We start from the raw sequence: 13,816 nt of genomic DNA on the forward strand, positions 1-13,816 counted from the left end.
GGACAAATTTACAATAACCAGCGGTAAAATTCTATCACTCTTGGTCATTAGCCTTGTCATTTTGCTAAAATTACTGAAATTTGAAACACCTGGATTTCCTAATGACTTCATAAGCATCCTGAATCATATCAAAGGTCACTCCATTTCAATATCCTACATCCAAAGGGAACCAGCATCAACCGACTAGAGACACTCCTACTGGCACTCCCCTGGTCTCTTTCCAAGTTCCACCTCCTGGAAACAGCAGGACAACTTCATGTTTAATAGCCTGGATGGACCTTTCTCTTATTAATTTCTGCAATCACTTTTGGAAATAAATACTGTTCTCATGGCAATGAATTCCAAACATCAGCCAACAATTCAACAACAACAAAATCTACACTGAGTCTCCTTGTTCTTTAAGTGCCCACTAGCTCTTATACTACAAGTAAAAACCCTCTTTTTTTTTTTTCTGGCCCCATCTAAGAATTTTTAGTGCTCCTTCCTCAACAGGACTGTACATAGTGGAAAAAGGAACTCTTAGTTTAAGGCTCTATTACCTGTTCTGTACATTCAATGATGAAGCTCTCCACTCAGTCCCTTAGGACTGAAGGATACAAACAAGTCTATCCAGACATTCTTCATGCGTGCATGTCTGTCTTTCCCTCTCCCCCAAGGAAAGAGAAACTATTCAACCCCAAACTGACATAGTAATTTCTAAGACTGTAAGCCTCTCTAAAGAGCTGCTGCCATGCATATCTAATCAGAACTGTCAAAACAGGATTCCTTGATATAAGAACTTCTTATGCTATCACCAAACAGCAAGGCCCTTTGAATTTCCAGTTCAGACCATAATTTTCTCAAAAGGAAAATAAAGCTAAGGCAGAAGGGGGTGGAGAAAGGACAGACAATGTTTTAATTATGAGCAGAAATAAGAATTCTGTATGCTCTCAGTCTTGATCAAAACTAGTTATAAGCAACCAGCAGTCTTTAATAAGCCCTAAATCCTCAGCAGCTTCTACACAGAAAGTGCTTAACAAAGGTCCAGGTATAACCAGCTTTATCTAAAAGGTCTCCAACAATAAAAAACACCTCTCAAATTTTCAGTATCTTGTATGTAATAAAAACCCAGGCACTTCCATGTTTTCTCCCAATTTCTCTAGCTAAGTGCAGCCTATCAAGTGCACTAGAGAAAATTATATATTGACAAACCTTAAAGCATTAGCATATTTTTTTCTATAACAAAGATTACTGTGGATAGTTACAGCACTTGCTCCCCACGTGCTTCATGAAATTTCACTCTAGAAGAAGAATTACAAGTTCTAGTAGTAGAGCATCACTGATAGCTCTAAGAATACTATCCAAAAGTTTTAAAATTCAGACCTAGTCAAAAGACTCACAAATATTAACCATCATCTGGACTATACAAAGACAGTATAGTCTGTTTCAGTATCATTTCTATTGGGATTTGCAAGACAACTCTAGACAAAAACAGTTGTTTAGTTAAAAAGTTTACTCCATGTAAATTTAGATGTTTCTAAGATAATCACACTAACTTATAAGCCTGTACTTGCATGCCAAGGGCTCAATCAGAGCTTCTAGTCCAACATGTAGAATCTTTTTCTTTTTTCTTAAATGACTACATGTTGCTACAAGAACTTTATAAATTTGGGCAGCTTTCTGAAGGGAAACACACCTTAAGGAAAGGTACAACTCCCCAGTTTTAAACATACCCTATCTTCATAATCAAAAGGTTTTTACAACATGCTTTCTGGCTGCTCTTAAGTGTTATCAACTACATCACTTCTCACATCACTTTTGATGTGTTCAGAGAAATGATGACAGTTTTTAAGTGCTGGAACTCTTATAGCATCCACATGACAAATATTTTTTTCTTTCCCATTCTAGAAGAAAATCATGTATCTTTAAAAACTGGAAAACATGCTTATTATGATTTGGCTAAGAAGATACCTCTTCAAAGGGTAACTAAAATTAGTTCTTTAGTTAAAGGTACTACTACAGCTACTGACTGTTCTACAAAAAGAAAATAAAACTATCTGCTGAGTGAGCAGATAAAACTATCTGTAGTGAGCAAGGAGCTTGAGTGAAGCATTTGACAGCAATTGTACACAGAAAGCTCCAAAGCAGAGATGTGGTATAATGAACCAGCACCAAACAAGATAAACATGCAACATAAACATTCCTCTTTAATTGAAATTATATAAGTCTGAGATAACTGAAAAACTCATTAACAAAAATAAAATGCAAAAGCTTAAAGGACTTAGATGCTTTAGCTTACAGAACTAACATACTCTACACTGCTGATACTCCCAACACCAAAGTTTCACCAATTAGAAACAAGCATTTTACAGAACTACATATACAAGGTGTGCCTTATTAGGACTTAATTTAAAAAATTAATCAAATCAAAAAAGCAAGCAATAAAATGAAAGTTTAAAGATTTTTTTTCTGTAAAGTAGAATACTTTTTAGTGCATTTTCTACTACAAGAGAACAACATCTGGTCTTTCTTTTAAATGGAATTTTAAAAAAAAAATTATTTGAGAAACTGAAAGATGAACATAGTTGCTAACTTCTTTATCCTTACTGTCAACCCACTGCCACAGTCCCTGACACCAGAATGCCACTGGTAATCGTTGAATCTTTCCTTGTCTACAATCACTACATTCTTCTTCAAAACGCAGCGGCAGAAGACCAGGGGAAATACATTTTTTATTTCCTATCCAATCTTCTTATTGGAACAGAAGAAATTTTAACAGAGAAGAGGCTTCTAGCTCTACTCCAAAGGTAGAATGAGCACTTTCAAAGAAATACTGACACAATTTTTTAAAATACTCAGCTTTGAAGGGTTACAAACAGATTCCTAATAAAGAGTGGGTAACTCTTCTGGGGCAAGATCCAGTCTGAACTCTTTCAATTTATCCTTCTTTATTGGAAGGTTTCAATCTCAGACAGGAATCCAAGGGGGGAAAAAAAAAACTCAAGTGACTGACTGAAACAATGCAATACAAAGTAAGAACAAATTATTCAATCCATATTTATCTTTTACAAAATTCCTAAGCTGACAGGCTTTCTGGGGGTAGGAACTGCAAAACTGTTGATACACAGGAGTCTCACCTGGTTGAGGATAACTTTGATGACCAGAAGCAGTTTGGGGAGGCCTTGGACACTGCCAATGGAAAGCCTCAGACCAAACGAACTGCAGCTGCCAAAGAAGAAAAAAGCAGCTCCAACCCAAGATTCCCCATCCCTGTGTTCTAACAGTGGTTTCAGACACCATTTAAGCCATTTCAGAAGAGATCCAGAGGCTAATGTGATTAAGTAGACTATCCCAAAGCGCATGGCATCACCAGAAAAAAGCTTTTATCCCTCTCATACCAGTGAGCAGTAACAAAGGCTTATTTCAGCCCATATCTTTTCTCCACAACACTCAAAGAACACTCAATCAGACTTCTCACCAACACAGACAAGAGATGGGACAAGTGCCAGGCTATTTCATTCCATCAGTCTTCCATTAGATAGATAATCCTGTAATGATTACCTCTTCCATCTAGTGATGGACTTGGAGGAATAAAGACTTACTTTTGTTCCAAGCCATGAAGGATTTAAATTGAAATGAGACTGGAAGGTAATAAATTCCAAGAGGCAAAATAACTAACTACAAGAGTATGTCTAGCAGACATGCTTTATCAATTTCTTTCAAGACCACCCCAGTGTAAGAACTCTTGCACTTTCATCACACTCTGATCATTCACTGCTTTGGCATCATATGTAATCCACACTTACAAAGCAGCGTGTACAATGAGGGTTGCATGATCTACTGGTATCAGAATAATCACAAACACTTATCCTGGATCTTAGCACTCAGGGCAGAGCTGTCATATTATCAACAGTGCCCAGAGAGACACAGGCACCTTAGAAGTCAACATTTTCTATCTGCTCACCACTCTACAGAACACAGCAGGGGTTGTGGAAGGATTTTAAACAAGCATTTTTTAGAGACATCATGAAGCTGCTGCATACATCCAAAAGCATGGGGACATAAAACTTCTAAAAACAAAACTACTTCAGGAACACAGGCTGCACATCTGTAAATCTGAACCCCTTCCTTTCCTCTCCAAATTCCACCTCCTGAAAACTAAGTGAAAATTCTTCTTTTTGTGTAAAACGAAGAATTATAGAAATACTTTTAAAAGGTGGCAAACATTTTGACAGAAGCTCATGGCTACCACACTTTGTTCACTTTATTCTAAAGAACATAAATGTTCAAACTTTCAGATGCCTTTTCAAGTAAAAGGACAAAAATAATTGTTTTATTCTTCTTACTCCTTCATATCTGAATCATTATATAAAGCAATTTTTGGCCTCAGAAAACAATTAGTTTAGTGCAATTGACTTCATATTGTGCCCAAAACTATCCACCAAATTACCAGTGTGTATTTCTCAAAGACACACCAGTATTCACATGCTCCATGGCCATGTATTTTACTGGATGACAGCCCTCTGAGAGAAGCTAAGTGTTGCTCCATTAAGACCACACTTTGTAACATCATGTTCTTAAAACTCAAAGAAGCTTCAAAGCCTTTCCAATCTTCTGAAACATCAAGGCTAACTTGTTCTGAGGTTACACTGGAATACTGTATTCTCATGCAAGATGCTCAGGCCACAGAAGCCACCCATGACAATACATCAAAGACGTCACTTTTCAGATTGTAAGTCAGTTAAGAGAAGATCATGGAAGACCAGATTAATGTACATATGGTTGAACTATAAAAGGGTTGAACTTCTTCACTCATTAAGTCCTAGGAGTCCAAACCCATATAATTATATTTTTGCAGTCTGAACCTCTGTACACACACATTCAAAAATTACTCATGGATAGATGGTCAGATTATTCAGAATTCAAATACTCTTTGTGCCTAATTCAGCTCACAGCAAGCTAAATTACAACCACTACTGTTCCAGAAAGAACAACTTTACTCTGGAGCCTTTAGGAAAAAACTGCCAAGGGTAACACTTCTGCAGACTAAGGTGCCTCTGTAGGGTTTTTTTTCATACAATGACATAACTGATCTGAATTACTAACAGAACATGTAGCAAGGCATAAACTTGTTTATTCCCTTGTTATAAACTGCATTTCTGTCTTTAACCTGGACACCACCAAGCAAAAAGTAGTTACGATTTTGTCTGCTGGATTCTACCTGAACTTTAAAGATAAAATGTTACAAAACTGTAAAAAGGAAAAACACGACTGGCGGTAAACATCACTAGCAAAGGACAGCGTGCTTTATGAAGGAAAAAAAGCATTTTTGCCATAAACAAGTGATTTAGAATAGACTCAGCACCAGTAACTCTATCCAGAAGACATGCCACTTACTGGTTTTAGCACTTCAGTGAAAATGTTACATAAAAATTCAAGCTCTTTTATATTTATTATAGTAGTTCTTGATGCAATGCACAGACTGTATTGCAACTGTATGGAGAAATAGTACAACAGTCTCTGTACTGAAAATCTTAGGATCTAAAACAGGAAGGACAGATAAGGACAAAAGGGACTTTCTCAAATCTGGTATCAGAGGAAAACAACAGTTTCAGCAACTTTAACTACATCTCAAAATCTTATTTACCAAAACTGAACTGTTTCAATGAACTAAGTTGCTTCATTTCTGCAGAAATTACCTAAACTTGATAATGAAAATTCATTGTGAGCCTCCTCCTTTCAAACATACTGCTCAAGGCAAATCTTATGCTGCCAAACAGGTAAACGCATTAGGGATGCAAGGTAAATAACTCCTACTAACTTCAGCTGCCTTCTGTTTGACAGTTATTTATCCTCTTCTGGTAACATTTTTTTTAAATATTCTAGGAAGCAAGTAGAAAGCAACTTAATCTTTTCCTTTGCAGGAAAACCTTATTGGCTTTCTTGTTGCTTTTATTTTTAAAAAGCATACCAGAGAACTGTCTAGAGGACCTAATCCCTCCTAACATTGCACAACAATGCCAAAGGGGAAAAGGGAGTATTTTCCTCTATATGGCTCTTGAGTCAGAACAAAAGTCTATTAGAGAAAAAATGAAAACATTACAAGATTAAACAAAGAGATTCTTCTGGAGTAATAAATCAAGTAACTTTCTAATCATATTAATGAAGCATGTGATTTCTAATTAAAATATTTTTGTTCTTTGGTTGCCAGAACATGAGGTTCACCCAAACATTCTACCTACGTGTCTGTAAAAGTCAGTCACAACAGGTGAAACCCTTCACAATCTCATTGGACATGTGGGCGTTACTGCTCAAGGCAACAAAACAGTATTATGGATAAAACCACATCTGCTTTTCTTAATATTGTGGTTCAACTTGAAATACCAGAATATAATTTTTTAAGATTCATCATGTTTTACTCACAACACATCCACTCTAGAATTATCACTGTGTTATGGAGAAAAAGCCATACTCATCAGAAACACTCTCAAGCATCCCCAAAAATATGACTTTTTTTAACAGTGCATCTAAGAGAAAAACAATTTTTTTTTTCCGCCTTTCCTCCCCAAATACAATTGGACAGTGTATTTTAGATTTTAGACAAACCTTGCCAACAGGAACGTTCTTAACATCTTCCACAAACACAACTTCCCTCAGAGACCACTGTTCCTCATTCACTTTCTCCTCCTCTTTTGGGGCAGGAGTAGATCGTCGTCGCTCTGAGAGAAAAAAGTTATTACCAAAAAGAAAGACTTGAAACGCTTAATCAAAGCATCAAAATGCAATGTTCAGTAAACATCAAACCTTTCCCCTAAAAAGATTATCAGCAGTCAAATGTAGAAATTTACAAGAGGTTAACAAGAACACAACTTTAAGAGTCAGAGCTACCTAACAAGTATATCATGTCACTTTCATGTTTTTCTATGAATTTAGCACTAATAAAACCTATATGATAAGCAAAGCAATTTTTGAAGACACGAAAAGTAATTAGAATACAACATGTATTTTTAAATTTTAAATAATACAATAATTAGAATACAAAAAAATACAGTACAAGGAGCAAGCCCCGTTTTGGCAGGGCTCAGTTACTCGTGCTGTGAGTAAAATGGCTGACATCGTGAGACCATTCAGTCACCCCGCTACAGTGCTTTATATCAACCTTACAAAAAGTCTGCTTGCCTACATATGGATTACTTGGTGAACTTCTAGAAGAATAGCAAATGAGGCAGAAAATAGCTATTTGGGCTAATGGCAATTGCAATAGTTAGATTTGCTGCAAAGACTTTATCTGAACAGTAACTGTAGTACACTCAGAATCACATCAAAATATATAACATGGCTAAATTAACACCGACAGAACCTTTAATCTTCCAAGTTGAGTATATAGCGTAATTAATGCTATCAACATATTTAAAGTAAGAAGCAGAGAACTTCAAAGCTAATTGCACAGTTAACTTCAAACACTAGTTCAAAAGCCCAAGCAAAGTTGCAGTCAGTCAAAAGTAACAGCTGAATGAACTGCAAAAGAAATCAATACTAAAAGACTTCAAGTAAAATTAGTGAGTGCTGCAGATCTGAGCATATGAGATTCTCAGTCACTGCATGAGGCCACTTCTGTCATGAGGTCAATGCCTCCTAAAACTTCAGTTTGTGAACAATTAGAAGAAAAAGCTGCAGAGAGAACGTTTCTTCAAATGATGACATTGTAATTAATACTGTATAAACCTATGTGTTTAAATGGAGAGGAGAAACTGCTTAAGGAGTCAGGTTACACAAATTTGGATGTAGCCTTTCAGGTTTTTATGCACAACTTGTACTAGAAAACTTCTATGACTGCTTGTGTATGCCAGTAAAGAATGTCTTGTTTTAGACATTTTCTGTAATAGATACAAACTACTGCTTTCTGCATTGAAATTCAACTGCAAGGCAAGCTGTTCAACACCAGCTTAATCTTTAAAGGAGTCTTCCAAAACAAGTTCAACTTCTAGGCTTTTAGGGAAAGGAAACTCATTATCACATTGCAATTAAACATATCGTATCTTCAGACTTCCTCTTGATCACCTCCTGAAAGATACTTTTGATTCTGAGAACTGTTACACTTGCAGATGCACCTCGTATCAAGCAGACACTGCTTTCATTTAACATTCATTTAACACTGACATTTAACATTTAACACTGACAATTCACCGATTATTCAAAGTCTGTTACAAAACCCTTTATCTATACTGCAGGACAGACTGAAAGACGGAAGGATTCTGAAATTAGTGCAGAATCACAGCAGAACTGCTTTTTCTGGAAACTTTTTATTTACAAATGTTTTATGTTACTGTGCACTACACATTACTTACTATATGGCATTGATGCACTGCTTGCTATTGAAGATGCATCACTACAAGTGGAAGCTGGGGATGGTGGAGGACCCATCTCAGTTTTCACTGGTTCCTGTTTGCTTTCAGGTCTAGAATAAAAGGCAGTACTTAGAATGAAGAAAGAAAAAAGTGAAATCTTTTTTGTGACAATGGACAAAGTATCAGCGTATCCCAGCATTGTTCCTTTAATAATACCTTAAAGAAGTGACTCCACACTTGTGAACAACCATCCTAACTGACAGGAATCTAAATTTTGATGTTGGGAACAATGTGCAATGCTGCCTCATCAAGGATTAGCTTTTTAACATTAACTGAGCATAGATACACTATTACAGAAAATAAACATGATGAGCTTTATTTGAAGACAGGAAGAATTATTACCTTTATACAGTAACCTGAAACTCCAGAACTGGTAAACATTTTCAAGCTTTACTTGAAATTGTTTAAATCTGCCTTAAGAAACATTTAAATGGCAGTTGTAAACCCAAATTTTTTTTTCGAACTATTGTCCCAGGTTACAATATAGATGTATTTAGTATTCTATTACCACCAGCTGTAGGGCATTGGCTGTTATCTACTGCTGTGACTCACCCCTGATAACAGACAATGGGCCATCAAGACCCCATGACTCATGGACTTACCCTATTGTGAGATGCTCCACCCAGGAGGGAGAAGCCATGCATTCCCACCTGGATATAACCTGGCCTTGGAACTGCCCAAGTTAGCCCTGTCTACTGGGTTCCCAGAGGACAAGAGCTACGGCTGAACCTTCAGGTGGAGACCAGACCTTCCACAGGATCACTGCTTCAAACTAACTACTTCATTTGGACTGCTACCACCACCCCAACAGGGTGCCAGGTTGTATCTGACTGTCAGTGCTTTTCCTTGTATTATTGCACTTATTCTTTTTTTAATTTTCCTATTAAATTTTAATCCTGACTTGTGATCTCCCACTGTTTTTTTTAAAACTGATACAACTATGGAGGGGATGAAACAGATCTGTTAACTCCATGAAGAGCCAGAAAACAGCTGGTTCCTTTTCAGCTATTAAAATATAAAATCTTCGAAACTTTAGGAAACACCGTAGCCAAGCCTTCACTTAATACTCCTTCTGCACGTCACATGCTCATCGTGATTTTACACAACTAAGACACCTTTCCTGCAGTGAGCATTTCTGCACATCCAGCTGAGTTTACAATAAACCTAGTATCTTATAAAGAAGGCAGAATTTTCACAGTTATAAAAATCTGACGTTCCTTCTCCATTATTACTCCCCAGTTGCAGAGAGTATCAAGTAAACGATCAGTGTGTATGAGCGCATGTGTTCTCCACACTTACTTTGCCTCAGTAGTTTTGCTGGCTTTCTCCATGTTTTTCAAGCTCTCGGGCGACCGAAGCTGAAATCGACAGCTGTCATTCATGTTCCAAACAGATTCCATTAACACACCAACTTTAGGAATTCCAGCACTGATTGAAAAAGCAACTGCTCCAGCATGATAGAGGGGGTTATTTCTTAAACACACCTACAGATAGAAATATTTATTTCTATGAGAGAAATGGATTCTACTGAGAGAAATCATATGGACATCATTTTCTTGGTGGCATATATAGTAGCCAAAATAAAAAAAACTTAGGGAATCAGGGGAAAAGGAAAGTCAGCATTATGTATGGAAAAAGAAGTTGTTGTGCAATTCACAGCTGAAAGCGACAGCTTTAGCACGACAACTGTTTAACATATAATATTTAGAAACTCAACCACAAAAGGAACAATTAATACAATAACAGAGACTCCTCACAGTGTCAATTAGAATGGTTTTGGAATCAAAAGGAATGTGGTCCCTATGAAAGAGCTGATTTGTCTCATACTAGTTATAGTTCTGATCCCCAAAAAAAATCCTCTATACCAGTTATTAGCCTTTATGGTAAAGGCTTCAAACCAAAGATCTATTGCAATGCATAAATAAATCAAACCCAGATATTAATACTGCAGGCACTTAAATGCCTAATCATTTACAAAGCTATTTGTTCTATCAGGAATTGTATTTCAATACTTACTTTCTCTCAAAATACAGAATCAGTAGGTAAGTTAAAACAGAAGTACTTTGCATGAGTACAGCTTGTTCCTCCACATGTGCAACAACAGACATACTTATAAAACAGTAACAACACTAACAGGACAAAGCCATTTACATTCACATAATTAAAACACACTATTTTAATTCCATGTCATTGCTATCACTTTTGTGCATAACTTTTTGTGCCAATTAATTTTGCTGTGGTTTTTTTTAAGAGCAGGTTGTAAGCTCATCATACAGCATGGTAAAAGTGCCACTGGTGACAGCTGTACTTGCCTGGGTTCCAACAGTTATGTTTGGCATAGAGGAGATACCAGCACTAGACTTCGGCTTTTTATTTTTTGCTCTGGCCTTTTCTAGCATTTTCTTCCTTTGGCTGAAAGGAACTACACCCCTGTGGAAAAATGCATGTTATTTCAGAAAGGCTGTGAAAGAAAAGCTTTGTTCAGAACTTTGAACAGTTTATTCCTTCTGCTTAATGTACGCATGATCATACATACAACTGTGGGTGCCACATTCTCCAAAATCTCAAAGCACTGCAGAAATGTCATCTTTTTCCATATATACCCCCACTTTCCAAATTCATCTCAACTGGCCAATTTATTAGGAGGAAGAAGAAGAGGCAGAGCACACAAGTGATTTCACAGCCAAATGGCTTTCCTTCCAGTCTGAAGTGTGCAAGATCTCTGTCACAAGTGGTGTGCTCTAGTCACAGCTTTCAAGATGCAGGTTGCCTCTCTTAACTTGAGGATATCTTTCCCACAACTAGTGATAATTTCCAGAATGTGCAATCTCTGGGGAACAAGAAAAGCTTTTTTGTTTCTAAATTCTAAAAGCCTCACTTTCTGTGTGGGGACACAGCTGAAAGAGCCTGGGACCCTTACTTTTGCTGCAAGAGAGGATAAAAAAGAACACTTCTTTTGTAACTGGATCCGCTCGGTTTAGCTGAAAATCATGCCTCAATAAACAGTTAAGCATGCTTATTATTTTGATACTTCATGTTTTAGTCAATGGCTTATACAGTTAGAAGCTTTGATTCAAAAGGCTCCTTCATGTTAAGTAAAACATGAAAAGCATCAGTCCTGTGCAACATTGGAAACTGAAATCCTGTCTCATGTACTACAGATCACTGTAACTAAGAGTATCAGTAGTAACAGAAGCTTCTGTCTACATCAATCTGGTAATATAAAATCACCACAGCCGATGTTTAACCAGAAAAAGACATGTTAGTTTGTAAATTGCTTCCAAAGACTACATATAAATGCTAGTAAGTCTTTTTGTATTTTGCACCGATTATTCCAGTAAAGATGGAAGGTTTTAATAGCCAAGTATCTCCAATGTTATGGCTTAGTAGTTTCTATATGAAGAGTAATTAAAGTGTGTCATGTCAGTCATGACATAGTGAAAGGGTGAAAAGCCAGAAAGGTGTAGTTTTGAGATCTGGAACTAGAAGTAAGAATTAAATATGTCTGTGTTTACAAGCCTAACTACAATTCTACTTAAATTTATTTTCCACAGAGTTAATAAAATTTAATGAGAAAGCAGTTTCATAGAATTCATTTTCAATGCTCTGATTTCCAGCTCGTCATCAAGTATTTAACCCATCTATGCCTCAAAGCCACTTGAACTTTGGGCATGATACATAATGCAATGACTTCTGACACACTGAAAAATAATGCATGCTGACAATGCATTAGTATTACTCAATGAATAAACTTAAATTAGAAACTCATTTCAGAGCCCTTTTGAAAGCATTATTTTTGAGGGTTTGTTTTTGCTTGGCTTTGTTTGGGGTTTTTTGTGGCATAGGCTTCTTAACAGTCAATTAGTTAGTTAAAATATTTGAACCAACATTTCATATTCTATGTTATTAAGTGTTATATTTTAACAACAAACTCCAGAGGGACCATCTGATGTTATTTCCCCCCCCCTTTAAGATTTAGACTACAAACTAACAGACCAAATTTTCTAATGGAGGCAGACAGAAGAACATCAACCTCACATGCAGGTAAATTTGTTCAGTATTTATAATGTGAAAAAGGCCCGAAAGGTATAGAGAAGATTATTTTCTGATCCTGTGTAGCACTGATACATCTGAATGCTAAAGCATTTACACACATCTCCTGAAAGAATGACCTCATTCTGTTAAAGATGTTATAACTGGATCCAAAAGCTTTAGGCATTAAAAAATAGAATAAATATACTTTTAAAAGGGAACCTAAGCTCAAGTGCAGATTTACAGAACTCAGAGCAGTGGTGGTTCAATAACTTTGAAATGCTTCTCAGAGCCAAAGTCATGAAGACATCCAGAGCATCTATACTGTTGTACACAAACACAGTATTTACTTACCACCAATACAAGTTGTTCTCTAGTTGAGCACACGTGTAAAGAGCACAACAATGTAAAGAAACAATCCGTTCTCCCTGAAGCTCTGAGTATGTCTGTGCAGTGTGTTCTAATTTAGAAGCTACGGAGCTTAAAGTTTCATCTACCCATGTAGCAACCTAAGGGAGAAGGAAAGAAAGGAAAAGAGAAGGTAGAGGAAAAAAAGGAAAGTTGCTTGTCAGTTGCATCTTTAATGTAACATTTCCTAGTTTTGAAGTGTGGGGGGGGAACACATCACAGAACAAAAAAACAATTATACCCTTCAGAAATTTATCCCCTACCATCTTTTCTTTCCCCAAATGAGAGCTTTTCAGAATTGTTTTCCCCTCTATTTTCAGTCCTCAACCTTAACAAAAAAGGTTGGGGAAAAAAAACAGAGAAACCTGTCCTAAAGTATATGGATGTGTTGGTGTCTTAAACAAATCAGTTTCAAGTTCACTCAAGTCGGCTGAAAAGCCTACTTAGATAACTTACTTTACATCACTGCATGCTTCAATGTCCTTAGTTTTTCTACTAAATCTATACAGCATATTAACAAGCTTCTCTATTCTCAAACAGTGTCAGTTTCTACTGTAACAGCATAAATTCAAGTATTTCAGCTGATCAGGTAAACCAGGTATCTTTTCACTGTTTCAGCTTTAAATTTGACAGAATTTTTTTTTAACTTTTTGCATTTCTACAAAACACCATATGGGAGGAAAAGAAATGAGTGAGCAAATCAACTAAATACTTTCTAGAAGAAGCTGAAGAAACAACTTCCCTATAATATACTGCAAGTAATTGAAAAAACCTAGTCTTGTCAAACTCAGCAACCAGCAAACATTTCATACCTTGTTATTTTCCGTGGCAACAGTTGCTCTAATACTATTTGCAGAAAGGAGCACTATCTTTTCATTGGTTAACCCCAAGAACATGGCTCGTGGATGATGTAGCGAAGGATTCTTTGGAAACAAAACAATATTTTAGGTATTCAAAGCATATAATCATTCTGAAGGGAAGCATTTAAA

The 13,816-nt window shown here is 36.5% G+C and overlaps 1 protein-coding gene across 14 annotated transcripts in view; it reads right to left on the reverse strand.

The window, feature by feature from the left end:
• UBR5 (ubiquitin protein ligase E3 component n-recognin 5) overlaps nucleotides 1-13,816 on the reverse strand; it is an 87,002-nt gene that overhangs the window by 34,956 nt on the left and 38,230 nt on the right. For all 14 annotated transcript variants that reach the window (XM_085053350.1, XM_085053351.1, XM_085053349.1 and 11 more), the window contains 6 exons: nucleotides 13,640-13,750; nucleotides 12,774-12,928; nucleotides 10,700-10,817; nucleotides 9,687-9,871; nucleotides 8,328-8,437; nucleotides 6,586-6,698 (listed from right to left, as the gene is read on the reverse strand). In XM_085053350.1, coding sequence (XP_084909476.1) covers nucleotides 6,586-6,698; nucleotides 8,328-8,437; nucleotides 9,687-9,871; nucleotides 10,700-10,817; nucleotides 12,774-12,928; nucleotides 13,640-13,750 — 792 coding nt within the window. The remainder of the gene's footprint in view (nucleotides 1-6,585; nucleotides 6,699-8,327; nucleotides 8,438-9,686; nucleotides 9,872-10,699; nucleotides 10,818-12,773; nucleotides 12,929-13,639; nucleotides 13,751-13,816) is intronic.

Source organism: Lichenostomus cassidix, chromosome 2, assembly GCF_008360975.1.
Source record: "Lichenostomus cassidix isolate B80296 chromosome 2, HeHo_3.0, whole genome shotgun sequence".
Taxonomy (NCBI): domain Eukaryota; kingdom Metazoa; phylum Chordata; class Aves; order Passeriformes; family Meliphagidae; genus Lichenostomus; species Lichenostomus cassidix.